Raw genomic sequence first — 17707 nt, forward strand, 5'->3', positions numbered from 1 at the left:
TAAATAGAAAATGTATGAACTAATTAAATACATGAAAATATCTACTGAGCTTTGATAAAGTTAAGTTAAAAATGCGACTGTCAGCAAGCCCACTAACAAATTTACTTTTGATGTCTTTATTGTTATCTTCAATATTAACCAACCCTTTAAAGAAGGAAGTAATGCCAGGTGTGGTTTGCTCAGAATCAGTCTGAAACTTACTCTGGGTCCCATGAGACCGGGCTCCCCAGGGCGACCAGCATCTCCATTGGGGCCTCGAACTCCAGCAGGGCCACTCGCACCACGACTACCAGGAGGGCCCTATTCAAAAAAAAAAAAAAAAAAGAAAAGAAAAAAAAAAGAGATAGAGGAGGAGGATGCTAAAGCTAATGACACAACCACCACGAGAAGCATCAAGTTCCTTTCTAGGAAGTAAGTGATGGACAGCTTACCATGACGCCAGCTCTGCCATCAGCTCCAGGAAGACCACGAGAACCAGGACCACCCTGCAAGAAAGTACATGAGGGAATTAAAGAAATCTCTGGACTTTGATAAGGTAGAGTTTGTTAAAATAGCATGATCTCCTTACAGGGGAGATACAGACACAAACCAATGCAAAACACTTCACCCAACCCCTAGAGGAATTCTTAGATGAGCATCCTGCAAAAGTAGGTCAACATTGTTTCCAGGCCATTTTATAACATATTAAATTGAGAGTCACTGATTTAATAAGGCAGATGGAAAGCAGATGCTTTTTTTGCCTAAGAAAATAGAGTCAGTAATTTTGACCAATTCCCAATGAAGGGGTGTCATTATCTGCCTCTGATGTGTTTGGATGTTGGGAGCATTTGAAACCTACTCTCAGCCCAGGAGGTCCTGGAGGGCCAGCAGATCCAACTTCCCCATTAGGGCCTCTCTTTCCTTCTTCACCACTGGGACCAGGAGGACCTTGGGGCCCAGCAGAGCCCTGTTTAATGAAAACAACAAAAAGAAGAGGGAGTAAAAAAAATAATTTTTATACTATGTCCAGCTGGAGAAACTGGAATTTAAAAAAAACAATTAACTTTATAAAATTGTGATGATAGAGCTACTTACGGGCTCACCCTTGTTACCGCTCTCTCCTTTGGAGCCAGCTGGACCAGGCTCACCCTAGGGTTCAATACAGAACAGTGGTCAAATGACAAACATGTTGAAACTCTCTTGCAGACAAATCTCTTAGAATATTTGTGGGTCAAGGTAAAGAGAAGCTCAAGTTCTCTAAGAAATGTACCCAGTTCATATTTAAATTGCCTACAGGGGAATGGTATTCGTCAAAGGGACAAAACTGATACTGTAGAACTTTGCCTCATTTACCTTGAGGTAATGATCGAAGATAACAGGAGGGGAGTGTCTGTGTGCAAATAGCAGACGGGAGTGTATATACATACACTTACATGAGAAATATAAACTAAAAACGCTAAGGAAGAGAAAAATAGGAATAATAAAACTACAAGTGGAAGTCTAGATAGTGATGAAATAATGGCAGAGCTGGTATTTCAGGATGATGAGAAGCCACAGTCATGACCACTTACAACAAGTCCTCTGGCACCAGTAGCACCAGCAGCACCAACAGGGCCAGGAATACCGCGGGGTCCAGGGAGGCCAGGAGCCCCAGCAACACCGGGAAGGCCCTATGAAGGAAAATGCAGCGTGGTCCATTAGGGAGGTGATGGGCTGTAGAGGCAGTACACATTAAATGCCTTTAAAATCATAGCGGCACATTTTAGCTACACAGATATACTCACTGCAGCACCCTTGGCACCAGTGAGGCCGTTTGCTCCAGGATTACCCTATGAGGAAAAGGAAAAGAGAAGGATATCAGTTAATTGGAATATTTCTGTTCTTCTTTGACCCCACCTTCATTCTTCTTCTTCTCCCTACTCTACCTTCGTTTTCTTCTACTCAATAAAGGTTAAAGACAACGGTTACTTACAGGAGGTCCAACGGGGCCGGAGAGGCCTGGAAGACCCACTTCACCGCGGGGACCAGCGGGACCAGCAGGACCAGCGTTACCAACAGCTCCAATTTCACCCTAAAAGAGGAAATTAAACCAAGGATTTAACCAGCAAATAATGAAACAGCATAAACAGCATATCTGTTTTATTTATTTATTTATTTATTTATTTATTTTTGAGACAGAGTCTCGCTCTGTCGCCCAGGCTGGAGTATAGTGGCGTGATCTCGGCTCACTGCAAGCTTCGCCTTCCGGGTTCACGCCATTCTCCTGCCTCAGCCTCCCGAGTAGCTGGGACTATAGGCACCCGCCACCACGCCCGGCTAATTTTTTGTATTTTTAGTAGAGACGGGGTTTCACTGTGGTCTCGATCTCCTGACCTCGTGATCCGCCCGTCTCGGCCTCCCAAAGTACTGGGATTACAGGCGTGAGCCACCGTGCCTGGCCCATATCTGTTTTTAAGGTGTCAAGTTTTATGAAAATTGCAATTACTTTTCTTATCTGTTTTATTACAGCAAGATTTTGAGTTTGGTTTAATATTTTCCTTGCCTGGTTCTGCCATCTTGGCTACTGTTACTACCTTCCCTCTCCTTTTGTCTCTGTGATTGACTCTGGTTCTCCGTCAGTCCTAACTAACTTGGGAGAATCAATTTCCATGTTGCCATCTATATCGACGGGCACAGTGCACAGTGTACAGTGCAGAGAGACGATCTACTTCAAACGTAGAGTGAGAAAACAGGTCATTCTATGTCCATTTTGAAGGGAAGCAATAATTAAGGTAATTGTTTTGTAATTATCTCTCTATCTGCAAACACAGTTCCAATCTTTCACATCACAGTAAAAAGTTTATCAAAGTAGTGACAATGGTCACCAGTGTTTTTACCTTGGGACCAGGGGCACCTGGGAAGCCTGGAGGGCCAGCAGACCCAATGGGACCCTGAAATCAAAGCAGAAGGTGATAAGAAATTTCTTCCAAGTAAATTAAGGAAACAATAACAATGACAGAAGATCGAAGTTGCTTACAGTGGCATGACACTATTTATATTAGTAAAGAAAAAAAATTGACAGCCAGTCTGTTGTCATTAGGATCTCATCAAAGTCAAGACATTCATGGTATCCAGGGTGGGGAGATTTTGCTTTACACATCAATCAAAAGTTCAGGTACTTATAAATGGCTTACACTACGTACAAATGGAGCCTTCAAAAGACCTCACAGAACATTTGGTAAAGTGTCTGAAATGATGCTATTTCATAAGAGATTAGTGAAGAAGACAGCTCCCACCCCACATTCTCAACTCCTTTCAAATTCCCCAGTGTCAAAACTTACAGCAGGACCCACGGGACCCACACTTCCATCACTGCCACGGGCACCCTAGGAAGAAAATAAAGAGGAAGATCAGGTGGAAACTTAAATGACAGTCATTAGAAGATTTTTTAAAAGGATGAAACTGAACAGAAATGGAAGCACTTACAGCAGGGCCAGGGGCACCAACACGTCCTCTCTCACCAGGAAGCCCACGGGCTCCCTAGAAGCAGAAATATTTTCAATAAAATCCAGAATGCTAATTTAAAAAATGTCACAGGCATCATTTGCTTTGTTCAATTTCCAACCTGTACAAGAATAACACTAAAAATAAATAAGTTGCCTTCTAATTCCAACTAAACAGTAGTGGATTTCTTTTAAGTATCAGAAGGCTATTAGAAAAATATCAAAGAATACAATGCTGAAGAATACAGTGATTAGCAAGAACATTAAAGAAGTTCCATCTCACAAAGAGTGTACACATTTAAATTTACAATGAAGTAATCAATACTTACTGTTTGACCTGGAGTTCCATTTTCACCAGGGGCACCAGGTTCACCCTACATGGAGAAGAAGGATTGAGTTTTTGTTCATTAAATATAACAATTATTTTTCCTGATAGTGCAATTTTACCCTATTTTTTCACTTTGAACCATTCATATATTTCGTAACATTTCTTACACATATAGATTGTTTTTCAATTATGCCAGACACACAGATTTTAAAATGTGCTAACATGAGTTTTTATTCAGATAGTACCACATGTTTAGGTTCTAAGGAAATGTGGTTAGTTGGGTGTACCTCCTCCCCAATTTCTCCCTTATATTCTGGATATCAATTATATATTAGAAATAATATCATAAAAAGAGATGGCGAAGGATAGATTTACTTTCAATGTAACCATATTTATCCTCTTTAAAGCTGTTTTGAACACTCAGTGTTACCACTTTCATAAAATGTGCATGAAAAATTGAAGCTTCATAATATTTTTTAGAGCTATCATGTTTATTTCCAATCTATACTCTTATCCTGAGTAAAAACCAGGGTACTAGTAGTAGTAGTGGGATTTAATACTATGGCACATGTAAAAGAACTTTTCTTAAAAATAATCTGATTTTGATATAGGGGAAATATGGTTTAAGAGACCTCATAAGGACCCTTCATTTCCAGGATTCTATGTGAAGTCTATTATTTGGGAATAAGCATTGAAATGGCAGGGGGAGGATCATTTCTAGCCTATGACTTTCTAACCTCTAGATGTGTGACTTTGGGCAGGTCAATGGCTCTCACTAAGCCTCAGTTTCCCACCTCTGCAAAATGAGGGGGTCTCCAAAGCTCCTTGCAGCTCTAACATTTTATGATACAGTGATTAGTAGTCTGAGCTGTTATATCGGGCTCTTGGGAGAATGAGTTTGACCTTATCCATTTGTGTGGCAGCTGGAAAGTTAGAACAGTTTCTCCATATTCATGTTCATTTCTGGTCCCGCTAGTATTCGTTACTCATTAATTTGTAATTACGTTGGTATTCACTTTAATATCACATTATCTCCTTAATAGGAAAGAGAACATTTTATAGTTGAAAACGCTGTCAAAGAAGAGCCTAGCCAAGAGATAACACACTTCTGAGACTTTAATTACCTAATTAAAAATTTTTTGAGTGTGCACAGATAAATCACAGGAAGGAGGTTGAAAAGTGTATAGTGACATGAATGTACCTATCTAATTAGTGTGTGGCAAAGGAGAATTTACAGTTTAAAATAATAGAGTGTTCTAATCTCTGATAATATGTTTATTTACTTTTATTTTGGCTGCAGAGAGACACTGAAATTACAGAGGGGAGAAAGAAAATGGAAGAAGAAACCATTAATATTATTTTTGTCTCAATTGTTTAATAGACATTGAATTAAATAAATATTAATAATTGACCTTTTGTCACAGACTCTCATAGTCCCCATCATTGAGGGATTTGAAGTACAGAAAAGAAAAAAAAATTTTTAGAATATGGGTAATCTTCAGTATAATATACTTTTTTGGAGGTCATGGGGAATTTCAATCAAGTGCTTAAAAACAGTGCTTCTAATTTAATATTTACCTTCACACCAGGAGCACCGGGCTGTCCCTTCAATCCATCCAGACCATTGTGTCCCTGAAAGGCAAGCCTTATTATAAAATACTGTTCCATGATAGTGTTTGGCCAAATAAAAATTGTATATCTTTGCCATTAATCTCTCCTGGGTGAATCTCGTCTGCTGCAGTAGAAAGAAGTCCAGTGTTCTGGGTCCCAGCAAACTTAGTCTATTGCCCTAGATAGGTCACTTAACTTTCCTGCCATTGAGAGAGAAGGATGGAGGACTAGGTGCTCTCTCACATCTTTTCCATCCTTAATAATTTTATGATTTTCAGATGGTCGCAAATAATAAATAATATGTGTTCCATATAATTTTCTCTGTAGTGAGCCTGTTTTTTGGTTGCTATGAACAGACTGAAAAAATTGCACCCCACTTTACTTTCAAGAAATCTGACTCTTTAACTCTTTCTTCCCTTTGGCAAACTCCAGGAATTTGAAAGTGAATATATGTCATCCAAGATTTTAAACATATTTGAGTTTTTTCCAAAAATTAATAGGCATTTTCTCTCATCTGAGTAAAGAATGTGCTTACCCTAATGCCTTTGAAGCCAGGAAGTCCAGGAGTTCCAGGGAAACCACGAGCACCCTTAGAAAGAAATGGAGAAGATGGTGAATAATGTTTTACCATAAATAAAAAGACAGTTACTTCTTCCCTCCAAAGTATTTATTCTCATCAAAGTTCAAGCTTTGAATCAAAGTCTAGTATACCTTTAAGCATGGAACGACAAATTAACCTACTCTAATGTAACTAAGAATGTGGTGTTTGTAGAAAACACAATTTATTTGCTTATAGTATGCTTGCTGTCATTAGTATTCCATTATTTGCATGAATAAAATGTATATGCATTTATTTTTTTTACTAGGCTCTTTTCTTTGTTAGATGCCTCCGATTCGTGTCATAAGTTTGGGTGACACCTATGTTGTCATTTAGATTGATGCTAGTTTTAGCAACTATCTTATAGGCCTATGATGTTTGTGCTATCTACCAATGTAAAAAGTCTCACCTGTGGTCCAACAACTCCTCTCTCACCAGGTCGTCCGGGTTTTCCAGGGTGACCCTAAACATGAAAACATCATACAGTCAACTTCTTCTTGGTAAACTATCAGACAAAATGGGGGAAATCTTGGTTTTTACAAAAGGGGAGAAAGTTATCACATAAAAATGTGGATCCAGATACATATTTAATATTTCCCTTAACATAAGCAGGTTAGTTAATGTTTCATTAAAATTTCATTTCCCATGTATTAAGAGTTCTTTCAGGCATATTCAGCTTTTGGCAGAATACTTAATTTGAATCTAGAAAATCTTGTTGAGGCAAGAGTATTTAAATAGCATTTTGAAAGTGCTTAAGAGTAAATACTTACATCTTCACCAGCCTTGCCAGGAGGGCCAGCTGGACCACGAGAGCCTGCAGGACCCTAAGAAAATGGGAGACCCATCATTTCGTTAAGGTTATATTCATAAACTCCCAGGAAAAAAACTGATCACAGAGGTGGAAAAAGGTACTCACAGTTTGACCAGGTTCACCAGGCTCACCAGCAGGTCCTTGGAAACCTTGAGGGCCCTAAAAGAAGAAAAGAATGTCATACTCCAAGCCTTTATTTCTTAATTCTCTGTCTTTTTACATAAGAGGCATAGTAAACTTTCAGTACTTACTGGGGCTCCAGCTGCACCAGGAGGGCCTCTAGGTCCCATTAAACCCTGTAAAGAAAACAGATATATCAATAGTTAGCACTGATAAGTGGTCATGGTGTTGGCTGGCATCAGATATGACCAACTTAGCAGTGCCATAGACATTTTGTGATGGACAAACAGAATTGTTGTGGTTTTATTCCATAGTTTTTATTTCTCCTGAGGAAGAATTTAAGGACTCAAGCTTCTTGCACTAGTTCTGCCCCTTTGCTTTTCCTTTTCTCCCAATCCAAATCAATAGAAATCAGTGAGAATTAGATGGGACAGTCATAAGTTCCTTAAACTTGTGCACGATTGGGCATATTGAGATTGTTCTGATGCAATGAAGGGCATCAGTCTTTGCACAAGTGCAGAATATACAATTGTCTTATATGCAGCAGATGAAGCATTTCAATTTGGATTTTTTTGATCATATGTCATCTTCCTATGTCATATTTAGCTAAGAAATTGGTATTTTCATTGCCACAAAGGACATAAATTGAAAAGAATCAAAAGTCCTTCTTAATGATTAAAGGGAAGTTTGTTATAACCTTATCGCTCCTCTAAGGGTTATTGGTGACTGATGAAAATGTCAAACAAAAGTGGATGTAATGAGGGGTGAAGGAAAAATAAAATATTATTGAAACAGCCTTCTGGAAAAGTCTATTATATTATATTATTGTTGAAAATATGGCCCAGATGATGGAAGATTGTTTTTCCCTTTGTTCTTTCTGTAGCACAAAAGTAGGGTAAAACAGACTGTTACTAGTTCATACACCAAAAACCCTTTCTTGACTCCTCTTTGCAGTAATCAATGTCTGTGTAAGCTCATCTGTAGGGTCTGTTCCTCATAATGCTGAAAATATTTCATGTACCAGTCTCAAGTAATTTGTTCATGACATCAGCCGTGGGGACTCTGCAGTCAAACCTACCCTGCTATATTAATGCCTAGAGTGAAATAACATGGATTTTATTTAGAATGTATGTCATTTTAATTATAAGAATTATTCATTTGGTTTTAGAAATTGCTCCAACATTAAAAGAAACTGTCACTTTTCAATCACAATAGCTTTTTAGGCATATGTTAAAAAATAATTTTCTTTGACACCAGGAATTTCTAATTATATTTGTTTATTTTTTCATGTATTTGCAACAATTTCATTTACATAAAATGTAGTGTATTTCGTGGAGGCTGTGAGACAGTATGATTACTCATTAATTCAGAGAAGAACCCTGTGGGATTTTATAGTTATTGATTTTCCAGCATGGAGAATTATTTTAATACTTTATATTTAATACTAATACTTTATTGCTGCCTATCTTCCCTATTTGTGAAACACATATCTGTTGATTACATATGTCTGTGCGTGTGTGTGGATGTGCAAGCTTAAATTATATTTCACCGATATTTCAAAGTAAAATACTCTGCTTTATGCCCCTAAGACAGATGTTCCAAAAACAGGGGAATCTGAAATCCATATTAATTTTCCCAGCTTAGTGGGCTTTTTAAAAATGACATTTAGTGGCTCTTTACTTTCCACCCTTTGCTTCTTCTTGAGATATAGGTACTGCTTTAAAACTGACTAATGTCCAGCATTAGGTGAAACAGCTAATTTCAAATATCCAATATAAACAAAGCCAAAATAAATGCTCTACTTTTTCATTTCAGATATGAACATTTTAAATTACCAGAAAAAAATAGGGAATTAGAAGTTATCGATTAAAGGTAGATTATTTCTCAAGTGAGAGTTCTAATCTACAGAAAATATTATCTCACCCTTAGAGTATATTAGCTTACTGTGGGCCATTAGCTCCAGCAGAACATCTTCTTTTGAAGCTAGAGCACTAAGTGCACTGCCCAGGTAAAATTTACATTTTAAAGACCATGTTGACTTTGGGCAGATAAATACCTTAGTTTTGAAACAGTTAATTAAAATCACTAAATTGCATGTGTGTGTGTATACATTCAATTTTGTAGTGCTTAATCAACCTAACACTTTGACTTCTGGCAATTTTTCCCTCTATTTCATATATGCTAGTACACATTTCGCATGCTCATATTAGCATTTTTCCCTTCAAACATCTCTAATGCTTGTTAGAAGCTTCATTTGTTAATAGTCATCATCATCATCATCATATTGGGAATGTTTCTAAGCGGTGCTCCACTGATAGGGTATGGTGCTGAATATTTGTACTGAGTGACATAAATGCTAGATTTTTACTCATACTCTATTCTGTATTGATTTACAATCAATAGACTAAAAAAGAATTTTTTTTGGTCAAAATATAGAAAAAGAAACATTTCCTATATTGTTAACTCCTTGAGGAGGGATCAGAATCTGTCATATTCCTTGTAATTTCCCCAGTTCCTAATACCGTTTAGGGCCCATTGAAGGTACCTGATTAATATCCATTGACTAAATGAGTGGTTTATTCAAGGACTAGGTACATAAACCATGATGTCATCAAATATTAGACATCTTGTCTGGCAGCTAGTTCTAATTATGTCATTAGTTACCTGGACGACCTTGAGAAAAGGACTTAAACTCTCCCATTTTAAAATGAATTAGCTGGACTAGAACTTGTTGATCCTTTCCAACAAGTTCAGAGAACTTAATAAATAGTTCTATGTCTCTAAGTGTTGCTTAAAATTCTAAGCAATGCTAAAGAATATTTAAAAAATTAATCAGAGTGATTACTGTTTTAAATTAAATTTATTTGCTCAAATTATGATTACTATATCCAAAGATTATTTCTTGAACATAAGCATATGACCTATCTTAATGAGGCACTTTTGTAAAGAAAACTGAACTCTTTAACTTATGTTTTCATAAATTTGAAGACAAAAAGAGTTGTTTTTATATGATCTAAGTATTGAGTATTAACTTAGGTAGCTAAATAAATGGCGTTGTAAAATGTGACATACAATGAATTCTTTATTTAGTAAATTTTTTGGCTAAGATAAACAGATAAGCATACCATTGGTCCAGGGCCAAGTCCAACTCCTTTTCCATCATACTGAGCAGCAAAGTTCTAGAGGAGTAAAAAAAAAATATATGTATATTATATATATACATAAAATATTTTTAGTTACTAGCCATGTCGTTCATTTTCTCATTTTACTTGTCAATATTTTTCTGTTGTTACTTAAAAGAGGGGAATGTTTTTGATATAATTATTAGTTTAAAATTCTATATTGAACTGAATTCCTAAAAAGTCAGGAGAGCTGTGCATTTAAAACTTGGCCCACATCTCTTTGAAATGGAGAACTTCCCTACTTTATTCTTTGAGCCCTTCTTCTGCCTTAACTCAGTGTCTCCACTCCCACCTTTTACTTCTACACTGAGGAAGGGAAGCTTTCTAAACTTTTAATGTTACTAAGGGCTCCTGACAAATTAGACAGAGCTCAAGAGGACATCTTCGCATTTTCACCTGTTGCCCTTCCCCACCGGAGCTACACAAAATGACTAAGGGATCTTTTTCTTGCCTGAGTTTCAGGAAGGATATAAAGAGTTTTCAAGTTTAGAGGAAAATTAAATTAAAATGCCCCTTGGAAGATAAAACTTTTAAAAACTAGTTCACAGTAATAACTTTACTGTTAAAGATCTCTCTTATAGTGGTAGCTCTATTAAAGAAGCTGCTTTTTAATGCCCTTCATAGATAAGCAATCATAATAAGATCTTCGGGGGAGAAAGGTCTTATTTTACTGGCATACAGTTGGGTGTTAGAATCAGGCTTCTGATTCATAGTGCTAACCAATTAAGCAAAATGTTTTCCTTCCTGCAGTGAGGCCATTTGGCACTCATACCATTGTTAAAGACATAAAGCTAAAAGAAGATATTAATGAAAAAGGGAAATGTACTTTTCTCAAATTAGTTTCAAGCAAATTAAACCTAAAACCGCTTTGAATGTTGGTTCAGCAGACTTCAAGTCAAGGAGAATAAAAAGCGTAGGATGTTTGTGAAATTGCTTAAGATCAGGGATTTCGCGTATGTAGTTCAATCTAATCAAACTCTTTAATTATGTAACACCTCTTATTTGTGCCTTACTGATAAAAGATATTAAATCTCCAAATTAAATAATGGTAATGATGGCCACAGCTAACTTCAGCGCACACAAAGACCAGTCCTGTAATTGACAAGGGCTCACAAAGAGAACGGGTAAAGCAGAATCTTGAGTGAAGAAACCAAATAAATGAAATAAAATATACTAATTTTCAAATAGAACAATTATCCCTTAACTGCTAAAAATAAATTCCACAATAAGCCTTCTTTCAACAGAGAGAAACTGAAGTTAGCTAAAAGTTAGCAATACTTAGGACACCTTACCCCACCAAGACCAGGGGGGCCAGGAGGACCAGGTGGACCAGGAGGGCCTGTGGGACCATCTTCACCATCTCTGCCTGGGGGGCCTGGTGGACCCTGTTATGTAAAAAATGAATAAGGTCAGGTTAGACAGGCCCTGTAGAAACCTAAGAATTATATGTGGTAAGATCAGTTGTTTAGACCTTTCTATGTGCAAGTAGGGTGGAAATTTAATATACTATATTTGTCATTGGTTGACATTCACTTATGAGTCTATTTTAGAAAGAGGGTTAATAACTCTCAAGATATCACAGGGTAGCTTTCCTAAAGAAGTATCTCAGCCATTGAATATTAATTTGTACTGAAGCTCCAGTATTCAAATATAAAAATTATAGCCAAACAGTATGGTTCTGTGTGCTTCACATGTTTAACAGTGCACAAGGACTTACATTGTATTGTTATTTGCCGATCTCTGACTGTGACAAACTTATTCAGTAGTTTTGGTATGTTACATGTGAATAAATTAATTGATATGACAGTTAATAAGGTTGCTTTATCATACGATAGAAAATCCTGCAGATTTACTATCATTAACTACTTGTGTTATTAAAATAATTAACTGGTATAATTCTATTTCTAATAAATTGTTTGAGTGGAATACATGTAAGTCTCCACTTCCTAACAGATATAAGATATAGGTATTCACATATTGGCAAAAGTGTTATATAATGCAAAACCACGCAGTTATAAATGTCAAATAAGCATTGCAGGGAGATTTAATAATGCCACAAATAAAATGTAAGCCTGACTTGTACATGTATGAATTTGAGCAGAGAAACATGTTACTGACTACTAATTCACTATTATTTCCAAGCTACCTAAGGGATCTTACTTCAAAAGCAAACCAAATATGTTAAAGAGAGGACTGTGGTAGTAGGTAGATATATTTTCATTATGCATGTGTTGGATGGGTAAATTATAAAGAAAGTAGGCCATGCAAATAATATGACTGTAACAGTTTTTCTTTTTTAACGGTAATTTTGACCTAAAACAAATATTGATTATATGTAATAATGCTCATTCACTTCTTCTGCAGTGCATTACCTGTTTAAAGGGGTATACAATTATCTGGATACATAATATTCTTATAAATTGCCAGTTGCCAGTTCCTATAGTTTCTAATATGTAGCTATTCAAATATGGGGTAAAGCCCTTTATAGTTCAAAAATTACACACCCTTTCTCCACGTGGTCCTCTATCTCCGGCTGGGCCCTACAGGAAAGATACAAACAGCACGATAATAAATGCCTAAGAAGTAATTTCCAGTGAAAACAAATCATTCTTGATAATAATTAGTTGGTAAGACTGATCTAACTACAATGTTATTAGACACTACATAAAAAATCGACACAATGCAATAGATAAAAGTACATTTTTTAATTGTAATTATACGTAATTTTTTTCAGCTGGGGGATTGGAAGCTGCCACAGTCTTCAGCTATTGGGTTAATACTATGCATAGCATTTGAATAAGATGATAACTGTAGGTGAAATGACCATTTTGTTACATTTTTAACAGCACATTTATATAGTCAAAGCTCTTTAAAATAACTTTTTTACTACCTATAATTAACATAATATGCTTTCCATCTCCAGAATAAAAACAAGTCATTTTTTTCATTTTGTATGTAAATCACCAGTTTGTATCACATAAATGTAATTACGGATGATTCTGGAAGATAATTAAACTTTGTTATCGTAAACATCAAAGCTACTTTATTTTATGCTTTAGCTAATGCATATTCATATGAGCAAAATTTTGATATTTTCCTTCCATAGTCTACTATAAATTTAGTTAAATTATAAGTTATCCCTGATAATTTTAGATGTTTATGGAGAAGTATTATACTCTTACCTTTCTTACAGTTTCCTAGAAAAGAAGAAATCAAAGATTATTATGAAGAAAATTGTATATATATTTTAAAACAGCTTCCATTTTGATGTAGTAAACAAATATACCTTCACAATTCATTACATTATGCATTTACTATTATCTTAGTTTAATATTTCAAACTACAATTTAAAATTTTGCCAATACATCAAATAAAAATATGTACCTACAGAACAAAAAATACATATCAATACTTACCTGTAATTATGCCTCAAATTCAATTCACGAGCTAAGAATGTGTTAACAATAAATGCTTTTGCAAATGATTCTAAAGGAGTGAAAAGATTCTCTAGCTCAGTGAAATCTTCTGCTTCATAGTAGCAGATCCTAAAACTCAAACTTCTATTGGATTATTTACTCTATATTTCTTATGAGTATTTTATAAACTTAGTCTTATTCAGTAGCCCCGCCTATTTTGGAAAATTGGGTGGGTACTTTCTAAGGCTGCCAGAAAGGTTTTGACTATCAAAATTCTTCACAATTTTCTTGGGAATCTAGGATGGTCACTATTAATGTAACTTCTTCCCTTCCAAGAGAAGACATCACTGTAGCCAAGGGAATCAAAGTATTTTAAAAAAATTCTAAAAATAATTTTACTCACCTCTTGTAAAGCTGTAGATAAAAAAGAAAAGATAGGAAATAATTATTAGTATCACCTCATGGATCAATAGCAATAATTAACAAATAGAGAGACAAGTTTATAAAATTGAGCTACCTAATTAAAGGACCAATTATATATTTTATTAAGAATATTTTAATGACTTGGAAATTATGCAGGCCAAAAGCATGGCAGGGATCAGCAGGGTGATTTGTTTGCAATATTAATATGTAAATATATTTTGAATTAAATTGTTAATTATTTACTATTGTATAAATGCTGTGAAATATTAATGTGTCTGAAGGATATTTCGAATACTTAGCAATTAAGCTGGTAAAGTGCACAGATGAATCGCTGAATGTAAGACAAGATTAGTAGATTGATGAGGAAGTAATTTATAGCTTAATCCATATTTAATACCTAAATATCTAGAAAAGGTAAAATTTAGGAAAGTATGCTACCTTAAAATTCTATATTGAAATTTGTTTTTTATAAAACATTGAAGTAGACTTACTTTTTTATAAAACATTGAAGTTACCTAGTACTTCATTGAGTTTGTACTGTTCTTAATACCCTTTTTCAAAAGGTCTAATTTGCACATTATTAACTGTGAAGATGGATTAATTCAGACATCTGAATTTTGCTTTAAATTAGTTCACTTAAATTAGGTAAGGTCATTTTACCAATATGTATCATTTTTGTCCCTGAGAAAGAGCTTTGTATAAATGGAAAAACTGTGGATTAAAGATCTTGAAAAATAATAGAAAAAATAAACAAAAGTGCTATCCACCCTTTTGCCATAATTGTTATAAGTCATTAAAGAGTGAATTCCTCTCCTACAGTATAAAAATTATCGGTTAATACAGGATACAAGTGTGGCCAAGCTTGCAATAGGATGAATCACCCCTAAAATTGCTTTAATGAGGTGGCCAAGAAGTGCGTTATTTGAAGTGAGAACATCTGTTGCAACAGTCACAATTCAGGAGGGTGGACCACATCCAGCACTGACATTTAAGGGCAATTTATGAGAATTACTGTTAAATTACAAGAATGATATGTTTACTTCATTGTGTCCATCAATAGGAAGAATAATTATGCCTGACTTTATTAACGGAAGCCCTTATGATTTTGGAAATTTGCCTTTTAATTACTCAGACATGGACCATTTTGAAGAATGTGTGTTTGATAACATTTATTCCAGAGTGTGGTTGGTTGTTGATCAGAAGGTAAGTTGCCTTTGTACCTTCAAATTTCCCTAAGTCTGCCTTCATTTTATTCTCTAGGAGCCAACTCTTTCTTCCCACTCTCAGATCTCATTAAAAATATGAACTCGGTAATGTGAATTTGTTCACTGCAATTACTCCTTAGTATCCACAGTATGTACACTAAAAGTGAATGAAGGGGGAACAGACAGACACACACACACAGACGCGCGCGCGCACACACACACACACACACACACACACACACACACACACACACTCATTAGTAATTATGCGGTAGTAGACACCGTGCTATGTAGTTGAAACAACTTTTTGGAGTACTGGGTGTGGTCAGACAATACCATCCCCCGTCTAGTCAATATCTTTGTCTAGTACTTTGGCAGCCATTTTCAAGATGAAAACGGACTGATCTTCTTCATTCTATCTTGATATGAAAGTCTGGTCATAAAACCTAGAGCTGGAAAGTGGCCTTGGGGTCCCCATAATCTCTGTCTCACAGTTTAGAAAAGGCCGTTTGACTTGCCCAAGGTCACGCAGCAAATTGGTGTCAGAGTCATGGGAAAAACCCCGGTCTCTTGAGTCTCTTGTCAGTGTTGATATTTCTCAACTTGCTGCATTCATAACCTTTGATTATCACTGGGAACATGTCAAAGGGGTAATTCTCGGCTCAACAAAATTTAGGACAGATTTGAGTTTAAAAATGTTACCATTTCCATGACTAGAAAGTGAATTGAGACACTTATATTACTTTTCAGAAAGTACCCATTCCAAGTAGCATCCATTCTTCTTTCCAGGGTTCACTGACTAGCCACTGGGAAAGGCTCCAACCAGAAATGCTAATCATTAATCTGTATAAACCCATAGAAGCTTTAATTGGGATTCCATTTGCTTAAGGCCCTGTCCCCTGTACTTTCATTTTCCTTCCTCCAGAGGGCGCCTTATAACCATCATCATCATCGTCATCCTCCTCCTCCAGACAAGCCTTACAAAGCCCAGAAGATAAAAGCTCTTGGGAGGTGAGTTTTATGTTACTCAATTGAAGGACTTTCTAACGCAGGCCTCAAGTTTTACAAGGTGGACATCAGTGCAGTTATGGGGCGTGTGGGGTGGAGGACCTTGACTTCCTCCACCACATTGGTGGTTAATATCTCATCCTTAGGGAAAGACCTTCCGCTCCCTTTGGGGGTTACCAAGCTGAGGATCCAGATCGAGTTAACTGTCTCACTCTGAACTTAGAAGAAAAGTTCCCTAACTTTTGGCGAGACTTTTATGTTTTCATTTTTTAAAGTAATTTCCATGTTTCTTATCAAATCCGGCGTTTTCCCACATGCCTAAGAGTTTGCCCTCCAAGTGTGCCTGGAATTCAGGTTACAGGTTTTCCTTTTCAGGGCAGGGTGCCCTCCCATCTAACCTCTCTCCCCAGTCTCCCCCAAACAAGCTGAAGGCACTTACATTGGCATGTTGCTAGGCATGAGGTTACTGCAAGCAGCAACAAAGTTCGCGTATCCACAAAGCTGAGCATGTCTAGCACTTAGACATGCAGACTCCTTGTGTCGCAGAGCCCCTGGGTCACCGGCGGAGGTATCACCTGGCGGGCGCGGGCATGCAGTCGTGGCCAGTACCTCCAACTTAGCCGAAACCTCCTGCTGCCGTGGTGCTAAAATAATAAAGCCCGGATCTGCCCTATTTATACGGCAAAAGTTTCCCTGGCCCGAGGGTGCCTCCAAAAGGGCCTCCACCAATGGGAGGGCTGGGGTTGGGGGCCCGGGCAGCCACAGCTGGGAGGAGCCTGCGGGGGCGCAGAGGAGGGAGCGAATGGGGGAAGGGACGTGGCCACGGGGCTGGCTTCTTAAATTGGTTCCATTCTTTTTGAGGACGTGGACACTTTTGAGGCTTTCAAGGGAAACTCTGACTCGCTGTCTGCATACCTCCGCCCTCCCCATCCTCCCGCCCTCCCCCGCCCTTTCCAAGTTTGGAAACATTATGGGACACGTCGGAGTGCTCTGCAGCCCCGACATGGGCAGAATGTGCAGACCTCCGGGCGGCCGAGCAGCCAGAGAGGGATCGGGAGCCCAGCGATCAAAGCAGGAGCTGTCCAGTCCTGCCTCACCTGTGCCCTGTAGGCCACCTGTAGGGTGGAGGGCTCCGGCCGGAGCGGAGGGGGCAGGGAAGGAGGGAGGGAAGACTCGACAGCGTGGCGCAGCCGGAGCCGCCTCCCCGCCCCTCCACCCCCGCACCCCACCCCCAGCCCCGTCCAGCTTTTCTCTAGCTCTGGGGCTCGTGTGCGCCCACTGTTTCAGCAGTGATGCACTCTCTTTCTCTTATGACTTCGGGAAAGGGGGGTCCTGTCTGTAGAAGGCTGGGTTGCAGTCGGAGGACGCCTTTTGTTGGCAGGTGGGCTGGGGAGCAGGCTCGAGGCTGCTTGGCACCCGGCTACAGGGAGGATAGGCTTTGCGAACCGTAGACTAGACCAAGTCACCTGGGAAGTCCTTCGACCTCCTACCTTGCCTTTGCTGAGGCTCATTCCAAACAGGGTCTTTTGGGGGATGATCTGGCA

General features: G+C 37.7%; 1 protein-coding gene across 1 annotated transcript in view; it reads right to left on the reverse strand.

Annotated features, from left to right (window-relative positions):
- COL1A2 (collagen type I alpha 2 chain) overlaps nucleotides 1–16802 on the reverse strand; it is a 36741-nt gene extending 19939 nt beyond the window's left edge. The window contains 23 exon segments of the mRNA NM_001266337.1: nucleotides 202–300; nucleotides 432–485; nucleotides 839–946; nucleotides 1075–1128; nucleotides 1551–1649; nucleotides 1764–1808; nucleotides 1952–2050; nucleotides 2856–2909; nucleotides 3300–3344; nucleotides 3445–3498; nucleotides 3791–3835; nucleotides 5368–5421; nucleotides 5936–5989; nucleotides 6408–6461; nucleotides 6769–6822; nucleotides 6915–6968; nucleotides 7061–7105; nucleotides 10055–10108; nucleotides 11404–11496; nucleotides 12616–12651; nucleotides 13294–13308; nucleotides 13931–13941; nucleotides 16603–16802. Of these exon segments, the coding sequence (NP_001253266.1) occupies nucleotides 202–300; nucleotides 432–485; nucleotides 839–946; nucleotides 1075–1128; nucleotides 1551–1649; nucleotides 1764–1808; nucleotides 1952–2050; nucleotides 2856–2909; nucleotides 3300–3344; nucleotides 3445–3498; nucleotides 3791–3835; nucleotides 5368–5421; nucleotides 5936–5989; nucleotides 6408–6461; nucleotides 6769–6822; nucleotides 6915–6968; nucleotides 7061–7105; nucleotides 10055–10108; nucleotides 11404–11496; nucleotides 12616–12651; nucleotides 13294–13308; nucleotides 13931–13941; nucleotides 16603–16672 (1350 nt within the window). The 5' untranslated portion in view covers nucleotides 16673–16802.
- Between the last annotated feature and the right edge of the window lie 905 nt (nucleotides 16803–17707).

Source organism: Macaca mulatta, chromosome 3, assembly GCF_049350105.2.
Source record: "Macaca mulatta isolate MMU2019108-1 chromosome 3, T2T-MMU8v2.0, whole genome shotgun sequence".
In the NCBI taxonomy this organism is placed as follows: Eukaryota; Metazoa; Chordata; class Mammalia; order Primates; family Cercopithecidae; genus Macaca; species Macaca mulatta.